The sequence below is a fragment of the Crocodylus porosus genome, unplaced genomic scaffold, assembly GCF_001723895.1.
Source record: "Crocodylus porosus isolate Cpor-Errol unplaced genomic scaffold, CroPor_comp1, whole genome shotgun sequence".
NCBI lineage: Eukaryota > Metazoa > Chordata > Crocodylia > Crocodylidae > Crocodylus > Crocodylus porosus.
The window spans coordinates 18,536,435-18,553,004 of NW_017728926.1; the positions used below are offsets into that span (position 1 = coordinate 18,536,435).

The window sequence follows — 16,570 nt, forward strand, 5'->3', positions numbered from 1 at the left end:
CCCACCCTCTGTCAGTGCCCTATGATTATAGCCACTGGTTTCTTATTTTTTCTAGAAGTTGACATACCGTCAAGGAAATAATTATTGTAAAAGTAGCAGTCTGATAGTAAATTAAACCAGCCCTCTTCTTTAAATTCTGACCACTTCTCAAGAAACACCTGGTATCAGGGGAGAGACAATATAAATGTTAATAATGTAAAAGTATACTCCAACAAAAATACTCCAATTTTGACCAACAGCTTAGTCTCTTCCAATTGACGCAGTGTGAAACAGATCGTTGTTAGTGTGGTGGTATGTTGCATGGAATATATAGAACAGGGGTTTCCTTAACTAGTCAATGGAGAAAGTGAGGAAGTGTTCATTTTTGTATCCTAGACCTTGCCTTGAGCAGTGTCTGGGATGGTGTCCAGCAATTGGATGATGATGTCTGATCTCTGAATATAACATTTTCTTATCAAGTGATTGAACCTGACCACATCAAAAAGGTGGATTCACTTCTTTTGTTCACAATTAAAAGCTTCTGTGATTTATCTTGAGATCTGGAAAATACTTTTAATTGCATGTGCAGCAAGTGTAATTCTGTTGTGATCCTTCCAACCAGGCAGCTGGGACTGATGATCTGTCTGCTTTTGGCATTTTTTCTGGGCTGCTTTCATCAGTGTTTTTTGTAGAGCTCTTGCAAAGTCAAATCTTTTGAACTTTGGCCACATTTTCTGTTAAAGAGGGAGGTCTTGAGAGAAGGAACACCTTGAACTCCTGTATATATGGAACTTGATTTGATAGCATTTGCAGCCATGCTCTTCTGGGCCAGTTTTGTAAAGCCATCTCATTTCGATGAAATGATAGCTTCTTGTTAATTTTATCATATTCTGAGTCCAGTACTTGTTGATTTGAGTTTTTTTTTATCTGGTTCCTAGTTCAGTCAGTTTATAAGAAATTTCCTGTATGTTGTTCATAAGGGGGGTGACAGACCAAATATCTACTTAGAAATTAGGCAGACAAGGTTCTTTGGGTGAATCTGATATCTTTTCTTACTTAAAATCTTACTTGGAAATTAACTTGTTCTGCTGTTCCTTAAATAGGAAAATCCTTTAATATCAGCTGAAGTAGCCTCCATGGGCATGTCCATGCATGCAAGCACATGCGCTTGCAGCAGCTCAAATAGAAGCTGTGCAAATTTGAGATGGGGCTTTTTTGCCTCGGCACACGTGCTTGGCCATGCTTTGGTGTGGGGCAAATCATGCAACTTGGGGCAAAATAACCCTGCCTGGCTCCTTCTGCATCTGCAGCCAGGGGGAGCTAGAGCCTTGGGCCAGCAGCTGTGCTGTCTGCAGCAGTATAAAAAGCTGCCCTGTCCTGGCCCCATCAACACAAAAAGCTGCTGTGTCAAGTAGCTCAGGGCTGCCCGCTCTCAGGAGCTTCTGGGGCCCAGCCAGTTGGTACCCGGGAACACTCCTTGGACCCACCTCCAGCTGGGTCCAAGGTGCCAGGTCTGAGCAGGCTCCTCTGCCTGGGTCCTGCCACTTGCCTCCTTAGCAGGAATTCTGGTGTTCCCTATTTGAAAACTGAAAAATCTCTGATTAAAAAAAAGGTCCCAAAGTCACTCTGTAAAATACCCCAATGTTCATGTTCCTCCACAATTAAAACAAAAGACCACTATATAAAGAGAGAGAGACGGCAATCAGTTGGACAATGTTTTATTGATATATCTACAGTGTTAAAGCAATTTGGAAGCTTACCAGTGTCTCTATCATCATAATAAAATTCTAAATACCTGTATATTTTGCTGTTTGTCTTTAGTTTTCTTACCATAGAGCAGTTAGAGCTCCCCCTGACCACTTCACTAACCAGGATGTGGGACAGCTTCCCCTGCAGCCACAGCTCCTGCCAGCAGGTCTCACCCTGTCTGGGCATGCTGGGTGTGTGCTGGGGGCATATGGGGTTTGTAGGTGGGGAGATGTGGAGGTATGTGGGTGGTTTGTGAGGGGACTGTTCAGGGGAGCTGCTCAGCCCCCTTGCACAGCTCTCACACTGCCTCTCAACAGGGGTTACAGCCCCCCACAGGGGCCACCCCCTCCTACAGGGCCCACATTCCCCACCCCTGCTTGCTCCCCCAGCCCCCTGGATTGCTTCCCTGCCTGGCTCCATCCCCCACTGGCTCCTGCTGCCCACCCCCTGCTTGCTTGCTCCCCCCCGCAGCCTTCTGGCACTTAAAAAAAAAAATAAAATAAAATAAAAGCCTTGTACTCACCAGCAGTTGGGAACTCCAAACAGAAGAAGCCCCACACTCACTGGCAGTAGCAGCTCCTGTCAGGGTCACTGAAGCCACATAGTAGAGCCCCGCTGGGCAGCATGGGGCAGTGGGGCCTGGCCCCTGCTGCCTGGCACCCGCACTGCTGCTGCCGCGTTGCACAGGTGTGGGCGGGGTTGGCAGGGCGCTGTGCGGCTCTGTGCAGTGTCAGGCAGCTGGGCCCGCTGTGCCTGTCACCTGGGCCCTGTGCTGTGAGGAGGGCTCTGCCACAAGGCCCCAGTGACCCTGACAGCAAGGGCTAGTGCCTGTGAGTGTGAGGCTTTTTTGAATTGCCGGGCTGCTGGGTTTGGGTGGGGCAGTGATGCAGGGTGGGGCAGCAGTTGGAGGCGCTCCAGGGGCAGGCAGGGGACGGGGTTGGGCAGGGCATCCGTGGGGCTGGATGGGGCAGTGATTGTGGGTTAGGGGAGGGCTGAGTGAGCGGGTGGGGTAGCAATCTGGGGGGCTGGGGGAGCAGGTGGGCTGGCAGGGGTCCCCCCCCATGGTTCCCTCCCCCCACTTAACAGCAGGAGCCTGAATCCATACGGGCAGGCAGTGTGCTTTAGCATCAGGGCAGGGGCCAGCCATAGAGATGCTCTGGCCAGCTACCAGACCGTCTCTGTGGAAGACCAAGCCTGTGGTTGCATCAGAGCCTGGGACCGTGGCCTGCCCCGCTTTTTTCCCCCTGGATTTTTTTTGACCCCTGGATATTCAGGGGTCTAATTTTGCCCCTGTGCTGCAGATTTGCAGCGTGGGGAATTTTTTTTGTTTTGTTTTGTTCCCATACATGCCTCTTGCAGCATCTCAGATGGTTTTGAGACACTGCAAGATGCGCGTTCATGTTTGGGTGAACGTGCCCCATGTGTTGAAGGGAGAGAGAGGGCTTAAGCTTTAAACAAACTTTGTTTATTTCTAGTGTTTATATTTGATATCTTCAAATTCAGTGTCTGAGGATTTAAATATACTGTCTCTACTTTCTCTCATTTATTAAAACAAATAGAAGCTAAATGCTGTAGTTTGGTTAAACAGGATCATGTTTGTTCATGATTTCACTTGATTCTGAAGTATAACATTTAAATATTTTCTTTTCCTTGATAAAAGAATGCCACAAACTTGCATTTTAGGAGGAGAAAACTTTTAAAATGCATTGGAAACTAGCAGGTTTCTAGTATGTGTATACACAATGTTTTCTCGTCTCACATAAAAATTTATTAGTAGATTAAGCTGTGGTATGGCCTTGTGTTACTAAACCTGCTTTGCTTTACGTTCTGATGAGCACAAAATAAAAATCCTAAACACAAAAGGTGTAATTTAGATCAGTAAAGTGTTACTGATCAGATCTAACTACCATTTCCCATGTGAAATCACTTCAAATTTATTTTCCTTGGCTTTTAGTTTGCTTACCTACTTACTAACTTGAAACTGTATTGCTGTGAGGTGGGCTTTGTACTCATTAGTATGAATTAGTGAAGTAGAGGTGTAAGTATAAGTCTAGATTGTAGGAAGTGTAACGTGAGCTGCCAAACAAGCTTGTTCAGTTGCATAGTTTGTTTTGACTGGTGTCTGAAGCTCAAATATGCTTTTTACTCTAAAAAAGAAAAATTGTGAGCAGCTTGTTTCAATGTTTCTTTCTTTAGGTCCTTGTCCAGACCAACTGCTATAGGATGGAATAAAAGTTTTTTTGTTAGGCAGATGCCTCCCCTAGCACAGTGACGTTGCCAGGATTGCCAGTCTCATTCTGCCCCATGTGGAATTACTTTGGGAAACCATTAGGGCTGTGCGAAGCTTTGGTCACTGATTCAATTCAGCAAAGGTTTGGTTCCATTTGGTGGCCAAATCTTCGTATCCGAATCGAATCAGGAGACCCTTTAATCTCTCCTAATCGAATTGGAACCCTCTGAATTGATCCGGAGAGATTCGATGATTCAGATATAGACGCATCTTTAAATGTTTTTTCTACATACCTCAGGGTACCAGGTGGCTCATGAACACTGAGATGGTGGGGCAGATGGAGCGTCTCATGGGAATTTGGAGGGTGGGGGGTGTCCCCAGCATGCTTGGTAGTGGACCAGAAGCACTTCCAGTCTACTTCTGGCTCTACCACCAAGCATGCTGGGGACATACCCCCTCCCCTCCTCCCCAACGCTTCTGTGGGACACTCCATCCGGCCCACCATCTCAGTGTTCATGAGCCGTGCTTGGTACTTTGAGGTACGTAGCAAAAACATTTAAAGCTGTGTCTATCGCTGAATCGCTGATTCTCTGAATCGGCATCGAATCTTCAAATTCAGATTCAGCTGAATCAAATTGGGACAGTGATCCAAATCAACAAATCAAATCTCTGTGTCCTGAATCGGACCGAATCTGAATTGAATATGGCTAGCTTCACACTCCCCTAGAAGCCACATGTGGAAAAGTAATGCTAGTGATACTGTTTCCTATAAGAGTGACCCGCAAAGTTTGTTTTCAGTAGAAAATAATTCTAATCTCTTTTTCAATTGTAGCTTCTGGGTTAAGAGGAGAAGGCAATATGGATTGATCCTCTTTAAATCTTTACAGGCTGAAGATCCCTGCTTTGCATCTCAGAGCCGTGTGTATAATGATATCGGGAAGGAGATGCTGCTGCATGCCTTTGAGGGCTACAATGTGTGCATCTTTGCTTATGGGCAGACTGGAGCTGGGAAGTCCTATACCATGATGGGTAAACAGGAAGAAAGCCAAGCCGGCATCATTCCGCAGGTAATATAACCCACAGTATTTTGAGATTTTTGATACTCTAACACCCTTTACCTTGCACTGATAGTCCACAGAAAACCAGGGAGGAAGCATTGATCTGTATATCTGGTCTGCAAATGTCTTGACCGAGTCTCTAGTATAAGTGACCATGTTTTTTTGTCCAAACTAGCAAGCGACTAACATGGTATAACAGAACTGGTTGCACATGTTTGTCAGCTATCTAGAAGTCTGTGTTTTTGAAAGTAGAGGTGCGTACTGTAAATTGTTTGGAGGATATATAACTTTCAGGCAATTAAGAGAAATGTTAAGAACAGTGACTCATATTTAGGGGAAATAAAATCAGTGCAATCATAGAATAACAAAGGTTAAACTTGGTGTAGAGTACGTAGTTTAGTACATGCTCTTTCCAATTCTTTCTGCTTCCAAAAAAAAGTAACACTGAGTAAAGATGTATTATTTCACTGGGTTGTTTTTTTTTTATTCTTCTGATTGTGGCCAGGCAGTACAGGAATATTAGGATTCTTGCTGGACAGGAAATGGCATTGTTGATGATACTGCCAGAAAATGGGGTCTGGAGAATATCTAGTCCAACAATTCTCAGTCAGGGTGCTGCAGTCATGGGGTGCTGCACAATGTTAGCACTGTTAGGTGTACAAACATAATTTACAGTAAAAGCCCAGAGATTTTAAGTGCTTCAGATATTTTGCGCCCCAGGATCCTGACGTTTGTGTAAAATGCCTGGAACCTGGGAATTGCAGTTTCTGAAATCGCTAGTGTTAGGGGTGCATGAAACTCTTGGACCTCTGGGGATCATGGATGCTGTGATCCCCAGGTCTCGGGGCTTTTACACTGTGGTTAGGAGCTCTGTCAACTGATGGGGCTCCTAGCCTCAGGGGGGACATAGGTACCCATGCAAAATAAAGTTTAATAGCAACCAGCTATAAAGTTAGTACACATCTTCGAGGTCTAACTTCACAGCTGATTGGATGCTTTTATTGTGTCATAGCTACTTTGCTGGTCTCCGGGTAATTGTACAGTTAACAAGGTAATCGCCCAATACCTATACTGCTTACAGGGGACCTTAGAGGCTGCATATAGGGTAGCTTTAAATAGTACTTGAGAAGAAGTTACTTATTAGATATACCATGCATCTGTATAAGAAATGTTCTTCATATAGCCAAGCACCTTTATTATTTTTCTCATTTTAATGTGCATTTGGGCTTAGCCCTTGAAGTAGATTAGAACAGCTTGTTATTTCCTTGCTGCTTTACAGAGCTGCTTGGTGTACTCATCATTGTTTTTGTAAAATTGGGCATTCTCAGATTTTGTGTTTGTTGTTCCCCAAATCTGTGCAAGTCAGAGTCCGCAATGAAAACTACGAACCAGACTATTGCTCCTGCCGTCTACTACAGGCTCTTACTAAACTCCTGCAGAGGATCAAACGCGACTATATGCAGGGATAACGTAATTTTTGTATAAATTATACTCGCTAATGCCTGTCCTTTCACTTGAAAAACATACAGAAGGTACGGCAGGATCTGTTTCTATACAAACATGGGTCTTTAGAGGTGCACTGATATATCAACCCATATTGGATCAGCACCGAAAAAAGGAAAATTTACATTATTGGCAATCAGCTTTTATTGGCTGGTGTAGCCAATAAAGTCGCTAATAAATGCCAAGTGCATATGCGCAGCTGCAGCATGCATGTAGTGCGGAATGCAGCCTGGCATCTTGGAGAGCAGCATCCAGCCAGTAAGTTGGGGTGGGAAGGAGGGAGGCAGATTGAGGCCCCCACGGTGAGGGAAGGAGTGGGGCTGGGGCAGGGGTAGGTGCTACCCAGTCGGGGCGGTGCGTGGGGCAGAGCCATGGGCAGGTCAGCTGCATGGTGGGGACTGGGGTAGCAGCTCCCAGTTGCTGCACATGGGGGCATGTGCTCCCCAGATTTATGCTCAGGGTGAGGGCAGGCTGCTGCTGTGGGCTTGGGGCCAGGGGCTGTGCTGGCCTCTTCCCAGCAGGGTCTGGTCTGTGGCTGCAATTGGGGAGGGTGATGGTGGCACTGAGATGGGGGGATTTGGGGTACAGCCACCCCAAAATTCACCAGTTCCCTTGCAGCTCCCCTCCCAGTGTTGCTGCCACCTGTGTTGCCCCATCTCCGCCTGTTTTGAGTGTGGCCCCGGCCGGTTCCCCCCCCTCCCGAAATGGCCAGCGTAGCTCCCAAGCCCACTGTAGGCAGCCTGCCCTCACCCTGCACACAAATCTGGGGGCATGTGCCTCCCCTGGGGGTCCACACAGCAGCTTGGAGCTGCCCCCCTGTTCCCTCAGATGAGCTTCCTGCAGCTCTAGCCCAAGCCTTGCCCTGGCTGGGCAGCCCCTGTCCCAGCCCCATTCCCACCCTCACTATGGTGGCCTCTGTCTGCTCTGCCTCTTACCCCTTTCCCCCTCCCCTCCCCCACCAACACCGCTTCCCAACCCACACACTTACTGTTCAGATGCTGCTCTCCAAGCTGCAGGGCTGCACATCAGGAATCGGATTGGTATTGGTCAGCCCCGGCTGGTTAACTATCAGCCATGAGTATTGGCCAAGAAAATCTTTATTGGTGCACCCCTGTAGGTCTTTGATCTTGTATTTGTCTGTTCACGAGATTCCCTTATTTGACAACCCTTAACATATCTGTGTGGAATAGAAGATATCTTAATTATTTTCTGAGTTAGCTGTTCAGAGGTCACAGGCTGAACATCTTTGGACACTTGCCATGGTGCTATGTATTTGGTGTGAAATTGCTGTTTTGGTACAGATACCCCTGAAGGCCTTTTCTGTCTTCTGTTGTCTTGGTACACTTGTAGCATCCTTAGACATCTACCCATGTCATATGCTAATTCAATGCATGTAGCTATTTCTTGTCTTACCTTCTTATCTTAATTCTTAGGTTTGTATTTTGCCTATTTTAAAGCTAATCACTTTTGCAGAGAACATGATAACATTTGTTCTTTTTGGATAGCCAGTGCATCTGTTGAACAAGCATGTTCCTAACTGATTTTAAACCCTGTCTAGTTCACTGAAATCTAATTCCTGGAACTGTGTCAAGCAGACTAATGACTCTGAGGATTATTTTCCTAAAAATAAGCAGCTTTTTGTTTTGTATGGCTGCATGGGAGAGGATTTAGTATTTTTAATCATGCCTCTCAAGCAAAACAGGTTAGAAATTCTAATTTCAATTGTTTTAAGCTGTCAATTTTGTACAGAGTAATTTTTCTGACTTTGTGGTGGATTAATACCAGTTCAGCTTGGTACAGTTGGTGAAAGGGAAGAATGAATAAATAGCAGGCATAAATATAGTGATTGGGAATAGGGTTTAGCTGCATTTCCACTTGGTACTGTGTAGATGTCATTTAATGTGGCTCTTGGAGGGGGGAGGGGTTGGAAGGGAGAAGAGAAGGAGTATGGATTGTGTCGCTGTAATTATTTTTCATTGCTTATTAGTAATTCTAACTTGAGTTTTAATCTTTCCAGCTCTGTGAAGAATTATTTGAGAAAATCAATGACAACAGCAATGAGGAGATATCCTACTCGGTGGAGGTGAGTATGGTGGGGATCGTGGCATGTTCCTGTGCTGCACATAAGCTTGGTGATCTGAAGAAAGCACTGTGGTGTTGGCATTTTGCTGATGCTCACGAATGCATTGCCTCCTCCCTTCCACATCTGACAAAAATGGGCAAACAAAATCTTTTCTTTTCTATGGGCATTAGTATACCTGTCTGAAGGGGACTGTAAAATGGTTGCAAGGCTGAAAGCCTGACAGTGAACCTGCAGGCATTTTTGTCATCATGGGTTGGGAAATCTAGCTGGTATACTTTCGGGCTAATTTAGATTACCTGATGTTGCAGATCTGTTGTGGAATCTCCAGTTTCTCTGCTGTTAAAGTGAAGTCCTTGGCCACAGGTGGATTAAGGCCATAGCTGCTAGAGAATGAATGCTGTAAAGCCATATGATGGATAGGAAAGGAATATTGCAGCTTGGATTCAGACTGAACAATTGTGTTAATTCTAGGAACAAGGCAGTTTCCAGGCTGCAAGCCAAATAAATGGTTAGGCAAAGTTCACAGTTGGCAAAGGATTAAAATTCAGACTATGCAAAACAGCAGATATTTTCTAGTGTTTAGACATACCTGCTCATTTTATTGTTAAATAGGATTAGTATTAATTAGGCCTATTAGCCCTGGTAAGAACATAAAAAATGCCATTTACTGGGTCAGACCATGGGTCTGTCTTGCCCAGTAGCCTGTGTCATACAGTGGCAAAAAGAAGATGCTGAAAGAATGAACTGGATCTGACCAGGGTTTTTTCTACTGTTCCTCTCACTTGCAGCTTCCAGCATTTAAGTTCTAAGAAGCTCTAATTCAGACCTTGTATCTCCCTGTGCTCAATAGCTACTGATGCCTCTTTCCTCCAAAAATTGTATCCATTCCTTTTTTGAATCTGGCTAAATTGCCAGCCTTCACAACACCTTATGGCAGTGAGTTTCACACTTGAATTACACATTGTATGAAACAGAACTTCCTTTTGTGAGTTTTAAACTTACAACCTCCTAGTTTCATTTTGTGACCTCTAGTTCTTGTATTCTGAAAGAGTACGTAATAAATCCCTATTTTCTCTCTGCCATTTAGTATTTTGTAAACCCTTATTGTGTCCTCCCTCAAGCATCTCTTTTCTAAACTGTATAGGCCTAGTCTCTTTACTCTCTTTTCTCATATGGAAGCCCCTCCATACCACTAATAACTTTTTGCCCATCTCTGTACCTTATCTAGTTCTCCTATATCCTTTTTTGTGGTGTGAGGACTAGAACTGGGCACAGTATCCAAGGTGTGGATGCACCATGGATTTATAAAGTGGCATAATGATACTTTCTGTTTTGATTATAATTCTCTTCTTAATAATCCCTAATATTTTGCTTGCCTTTTTGATGCCTGCTGTACACTGGGCTGATGCTTTGAGCAAACTGGCCCCAGGGACTTCCAGGTATCTTTCTTATGTGGTAACAGCTAATTCCCTGTGTAATAGTCCATCATACTGTAGATATGGTTTGGGTTTTTTGCCTAGGTGCATCACTTTATACTTATCTGCGTTGAACTTCATCTGCCATATAGTTGCCCGTTCACTCAATTGTGCCAGATCCTTCTGTCGTTCCTTGCAGTCTGCCTTGGTCTTTGCCACTTTGCATTGTGTCATATGCAAATGTGACCACTTTGCTACTTACCTCCTTTTCCTGATCATTTATAAATATGTTAAACAGCACTGATCCTAACACGGATCCATTGGGGACCCTGCTGTTTATTTCTTTCCATTCTGAAAACTGACCATTTATACTCACTCTTTGTTTTCTGTCTTTAAGCCAATTTCTAATCAACAAGTAGACATTCCCTGTAATCCCATGACTCCCTAACTTAGTTAAGAGCCTCTGATAGAGGACCTTGTCAGATGCTTTTTGAAAGTCCAGATGCACGGTTTCAACTGGATCACTCCAATCCACCTGTTTATTGACACCCTCAACGTGGTGGTGTCAACACAGCTAAGAGATGAGTAGGATTCTGCTTACCTAGTAGACTTGCTAGCCAAGTTCTGATTGAAGACCTTTTGGTCCCAATGGTGATGGTAGACTAAAGCATAGCTTGATTTGCAGATTGCAAGGCATGTAGGAAAATGACTAAATCTGTAAACTAGAAGGATTAAATATGGTATCACTGGGACAGTCTACATGTACAATTAATGCCTATGAATAAACTCCAGAGCAATAAGCTCCCAGGCACACCATTTGAACATGCACTCAGGAGCAAAAAACTGTGAAGCATATTGCTCTGGAGTTAATTTGTATCCAGCATGTGGATCCTGGTTGGAGCAGCCTGGCCTGGCAGGGGACATGGGGGGGGTGCTGCCTGCCAGCCCAGGGTTGCTCTGATGCGGGCTTCATGTACTGCAGACAGGCTAGCTTATGCATGAGAGTGCTTCAGCTTGGGAGCTGCCTGCCAATTGGCCCTGCATTAAAGCACCCTGTGCCCTAGCCAGACAGGGCAGCATCTACATGTGCACTGCTGTGTATGAAAAAACTCCTGCAAGGGAGTTTATTAGTTTTGTGTCCCCTAACAGGGGTGCATGTATAGATGCCGAGATATTTACTGCGCAGTTAATTGGGCAACTGCGTAGTAAACGTCTTGTGTAGATGCACCTACTGAGAACATTTATGGTACTACACCTTGTTGGTTTTTGTCAGACCTCTGAGCAGGTCCCATGTTAAAATTGAGTTGGTAGCTGATTTCCTTTAAACATTATACTTGTTTGAAATAACTTAAAATCTGTTTATAAGGGGAATTTGAGCATAGTAGACCTTTATTAATAGAGGACAGTCCTGTGACTGGGTCCACAATATTAAATTATGTCTTGTGATAGTTTCCTGGAGTCCCTTTATCAACTTGCATGGTATTTTTCCTCATCAAAATACCATTTAAAAGAAAGAAAAAAAAAATAAGAAAAACCACTAAAACAAAAACTGAGACTTTTTTAATAGTCCTACAAGTAGAATAATATGCTTCAAACTTTTAAATGAAGGAATCAGATTGGAGCCAATTGCCTAGTTCTTGTCTACTTTTACTTTAAGAGAACGTGGAATGCCAACATTTAATTTTTACTGTTCTCTAGGGCTGGAAAAAGGATGCAGCTTTGTTTAGTAGAATTGATGTATTTAAGAGGCTTTTTTGAAGCATCAGGTCATTTTGGGCTCTTGTTTTAATTGGAAGGAGGGAGTGCCCTCCGAGGTCTGAAACAATACACGTGAAGAAAAAGATTGATCTGTTGTGATGCAAGGATCTTAGGGTAGACTTGGGACGAGTTGGGGAAGGGGAAGAGAATTGGGTCAGAAACTGTGCTGTAAATGTTAAAATAAAAAAATCTCTGTAAGCAGTTAGATACACACTTCTGTCAGATGTGATTTGCATTTAGACATTTGGGATCCCCTTTTTGCGTTTCTAAAACAACTGCTTCCATCTGAATTCTTTTCACAGAATGGAATTTACCATCTCTTTTAATATTTAATATCTTGCATGTGGAAGTCACTAAGTACCTGTTAGATTAGAATAAGTTTGGTTCCCTGAGAAACATGCAAATTAAAAATTATTAATTTTTAAAGTGCCTTAGCTTTGTAATTCTGCTGCAGAGAGGTGCAGAACTGAAATGTAATGAGTTGTCTTGATTAGCTTCTTTTGGAGACTTGGGATTTTAATTTGCCCTGAAGTGTATGTACACTGTTAGAGATTCTAGAGAATGCAAAGTAGCTCCTTCATGAAAAGGCAGGAATTTAAATTTCTTGTTTTCAGAAGCAAGATTCCTTGAAAGCAAACTCTTTTCCCTCCTTTCCATGTAGCAAATATGACTGAATAATAAGCCCTAATGTTATGTTTCATTGCAAAATTGCATTTGTATAAACCCCTTTAAAGGGGCATTTGTATAAACCCTTTTATATACTAGAAATTCTCATTTGATCATTGAACTTAAGTAAGTAATAGATTGCAGTTAGGCAGTACAGTTTCTGAAAAGGTGATGGATATAATATTTCAGCTGATGTTCTCAGTTTGAATCAACCAAATGGGTAGGTGTGGTTGGGTAAAGCACAGATAAAAGAAAAAGCTGGTGATAGAAACTGCTTTGGGTGGAGGGTTTGCAGCTTAAATGAGATCTAAATTGTGACATTGCACTCCCTGTCTTCTGCATGTAGCAAAAGCTATTTGGACATGGTCTTTTTTTATCATTGCAAAGCATCAAAAGACTCCTTAACAGTGGCCCTAGAAATGCTGCAGAGCATTTCAACAGACAAAGAGAGCTTCAGATGCTGTAAATCACCCATGTAAATCTATTTGCAGGTAAGTTACATGGAGATTTACTGTGAGAGAGTCAGAGATCTGTTGAACCCGAAGAACAAGGGGAACTTGCGTGTACGAGAGCACCCTTTGCTTGGACCCTATGTGGAGGACCTGTCCAAACTAGCGGTGACCTCTTACACAGACATTGCAGACCTCATGGATGCTGGGAACAAAGCCAGGTACGTTACGATACAGTTTGTCAGCTGGTGGTACAGTAGTTTGTATTCTTTTGTGCGGATTCATTGGACCATAACTTGGCAACCTGTTTTTGTCATGTCTTCGGTGCATGTTGAACTCACTGTAAAAACTGCTACAGGAATTAGTCCTAGTAAGAAGATGCATTGTGCTTCATAAATGCAAGTTGGATGTCAACACACAAATATTGTAAAATGGTACCACATTTTATTGATGTCTTGCAGGAATTTGTGATAAAACATGCTAGTAATTGCACTGCTTTGTGGTGCCCTTTACCTCCAGGCTTTTCTGTATACAGATACAGTGATCTTTGCATAAATGCCTCCCAAAAACAAGCCAGTTAAAAACAAAACCGATTTAGAACCACCCTGTCGGCTTTATTCTTTGATGGGTTAATCCATAAAGCAGGGTGTAGGGAAGGAAAGGAGAACGTAACTGGAGACAGCAGTAGATGGGGGTTGATACTGGGAAGTTGATGAGTGCTATCTTGACAATACTGGGTTGAAATTCATTTAATCTTCCTGAATCTTTATTTGCAGCATGGAGCTGACTTGTGTCTTCAAAACAAATCTCTCTCTTTTCCTAGGACTGTGGCAGCCACCAACATGAATGAAACCAGCAGCCGCTCTCATGCTGTGTTTACGATAGTCTTCACTCAGAAGCGACATGACACAGAAACTGACCTTTCTACCGAGAAGGTAGTTGAGTGGGAGCTTTGGGGATTGACTACCACTCAAGTCCTCCCTGCAGTGACCTGTTGTTTCACTGGAGGAAGGAGATGGAACTGGAAATTTGACTGTCATCCTAATGTATGATATTTTGGATGGGAAAGAATTTTTTTTATGTCTTTTATCCACTGCTTTTATTGCTGGCTTTTGAAAGTAGTTTAATTTAACTGGGGATACTGACTGGGAAGGCCAGGAACATAAGAGTGGAACAGGATATGGAGGCATAGAGGATGAGGATCCACTAAAGAAGTCTAAAATAAGTTGGATGAAGGTTTACATCCTTTCTTGAACACAAACTTCTGTTTCTCCTTTTCAAGGCCTAACTAATTACTGCCTCATTAACTCTCTTCTGCAGCCTCCCTGGTTTAGTGAAGATGCTTAGGCCCAGTATTGCCAACTCCACTGTGCCAGAAATCATGAGACAAACTCTTTTAAAAAAAAAAAAAAAAAAAAAAAAAAAGAAAATCAAGATATTGGCATGTAAATCATGAGATGCTATGTTTGAAGTGGGGGTGGTATTTGTGAAGGTGTGGGGGGCGGGGGGTTTGGAGCCTGAGGAAGAAGGGTCCCCACACTCCCTGGCAGGATGCAGGATACTGTTGGTCAGGAGTAAGGCAGCAGCAGGACTGGGGGGCTGTGGTTTAGGATTGGGGAGCAGACAGACTCACACAGCCACCTACATGCACAGAGACAGATACTGAGACAGCATTCAGCTGGTAAGTGGAGTGGGAGGGGTGGAGGGGAGAGATTGAGGCTCGCTCCCATGGTGAGGGAGAGAGTGGGGCAGGAGCAGGGGCTGGGGTGAATTGGGGCCCCAGGGCTGGAGTAGGTCACCCAGAGGTACCATTACTGCTTGCCGAGCAGGCAGGGAATGTGTGGCAGGCTGGCTGCGCAGCGCATCTGCCCACCTGGCTGCAGAAAGCACACTGGCATCGTGCAGCTGAGCTCCTGGAACAAAAGTAGCAGGGTGCAGAGCCTTCAGCCTGGGGCAGGTAGCCTGCCTCTGCCCTGTAAGGGGCACATGCCCCCCATGCCTCCCCCAGGGGTGTACACAGCTGTGGGGAGCCATGCTGTCCCCCTCTTCTGCCCTCCCATCTCTGAACAACCTGCCCTGGCCCCGGGGCCCCATTCACCCCAGCCCCTGTTCCTGCTGCCTGCCTCCCTCCCTCACCATGGGAGCCTTGATCTCTCCCCACCCTTTCCCTCCACAGACTTGTCTGGATTTTCCCAGCTGCTATTTGAGGGTTCAACTGGGAGATCATAGGGGTGTATCAATAGAGATTTTGGGGGCTGATACCGATAGCCAATTTTTAAGGAGGCATATTAACCGATACCAATCCAATTTTCGATACGCAGCCCTGCAGTTCGAAGAGCTATGTGCAGCTGATAAGTCTGTGGTGGGGGAAGGGGCATGGCGGGGGCAGATCAAGGCCCCTGCAGTGAGGTGGGGGGTGGGATGGAGCCATGGCCAGACAATAGGCCAGGCAAAATGTTTGCCTATTAAATTTGCATGTTAAAAAGCAGTACATTCTGTGTGAGTAGAGTAATTTTACTGGTCTTGCTATTACTTTGACTGATGGAGGAATACAGAAAGACTGTATACAAAAGTGGCAATATAAGTATGGCGTCCCTTTCATACGTCTCCGTACTCTGTCTCTTTGGATGGATCATGGCTTTCCTGTATCGACACAACCAGACATTTCTTCCTGGTTGGATAGCTCATTAGATCTATGGGAGGATAACTTGTATTCTGATATTTTTACAGCTTATTCAATTCTTTATTAATGTCAATATAAAGAAAGAGCTGTGTTATATTTTTATAACACAGCTCTTTCATGTCCCATATTTTGTTTATAGCAGCGGTAGTTAAAGTCTTTTTGAGGCACAATTTGCTCTGCAAGTCTCTGGAAACCCATGAGGCCACACTTCTTTATTTTTAGGTTGGTTATGTGAGAGAGTTGCACTTAAATCAGGATGTGATTCAGGGTGGTATTTATCCCAGTATAACAGCTCTGCTACCTTAAGGCTGATCATCAGTGGACACTTTGGAAGGCTGCAGAGTCTGTAAATTGTGGCATCAGATTTATTTTTATTTTGTTCCTATTCAACAGGAGTTGGCTTTAACTGTTTCTGTATTTCCTTCTGCAGGTCAGCAAGATCAGTCTTGTAGATCTGGCTGGGAGCGAGAGAGCAGATTCTACTGGTGCCAAAGGGACTCGATTAAAGGTAGCAGGGACTGTTGGGGTTGAGGGGGGGAAAGGAGAAACTGGTACAGTACTAGTCTGGTGATTAGGAATGCTTTTTTTGCTCATTAAAAACTGATTTGAGGACAACATTGCGAAAATGTTTAAGAGCGTTATTCCCAATATTCAATGATATTGTGGAATACTTTCTTCAACTTTTTAAGAAATCTTTCCATTGCTGAACTAATGGTATCTATCACAACAGCCTTTTGTTCTTGCATATGATTGCTGCTATGAGAAAATGGCTTGCTGTCTGTAACTAAAAGCTCACTGTTTTCAGAAGTCTGTAGTTAATTTGATTTCCTGCAATTTTATCTTGTATTGGGAGCAATTCAAAGGAAGGAGTTAAGACAGCATGAAAATGGTCTTTCTAGGTTTGCTTTTAACGATCTAAAAATTTTAGTCATGCTTCAACTTCTTTGTGTCATAGATTGAAACATACATTGAAGTATTTCTTCAGATTGGTAACTGG

At 43.9% G+C, this 16,570-nt stretch overlaps 1 protein-coding gene across 10 annotated transcripts in view; it reads left to right on the forward strand.

The window, feature by feature from the left end:
- Positions 1-16,570, forward strand: part of KIF1B (kinesin family member 1B) — a 140,947-nt gene that overhangs the window by 39,084 nt on the left and 85,293 nt on the right. For all 10 annotated transcript variants that reach the window (XM_019541656.1, XM_019541658.1, XM_019541659.1 and 7 more), the window contains exons 4-8: positions 4,846-5,025; positions 8,537-8,602; positions 12,933-13,111; positions 13,714-13,825; positions 16,004-16,081. In XM_019541656.1, the coding sequence (XP_019397201.1) occupies positions 4,846-5,025; positions 8,537-8,602; positions 12,933-13,111; positions 13,714-13,825; positions 16,004-16,081 (615 nt within the window). The remainder of the gene's footprint in view (positions 1-4,845; positions 5,026-8,536; positions 8,603-12,932; positions 13,112-13,713; positions 13,826-16,003; positions 16,082-16,570) is intronic.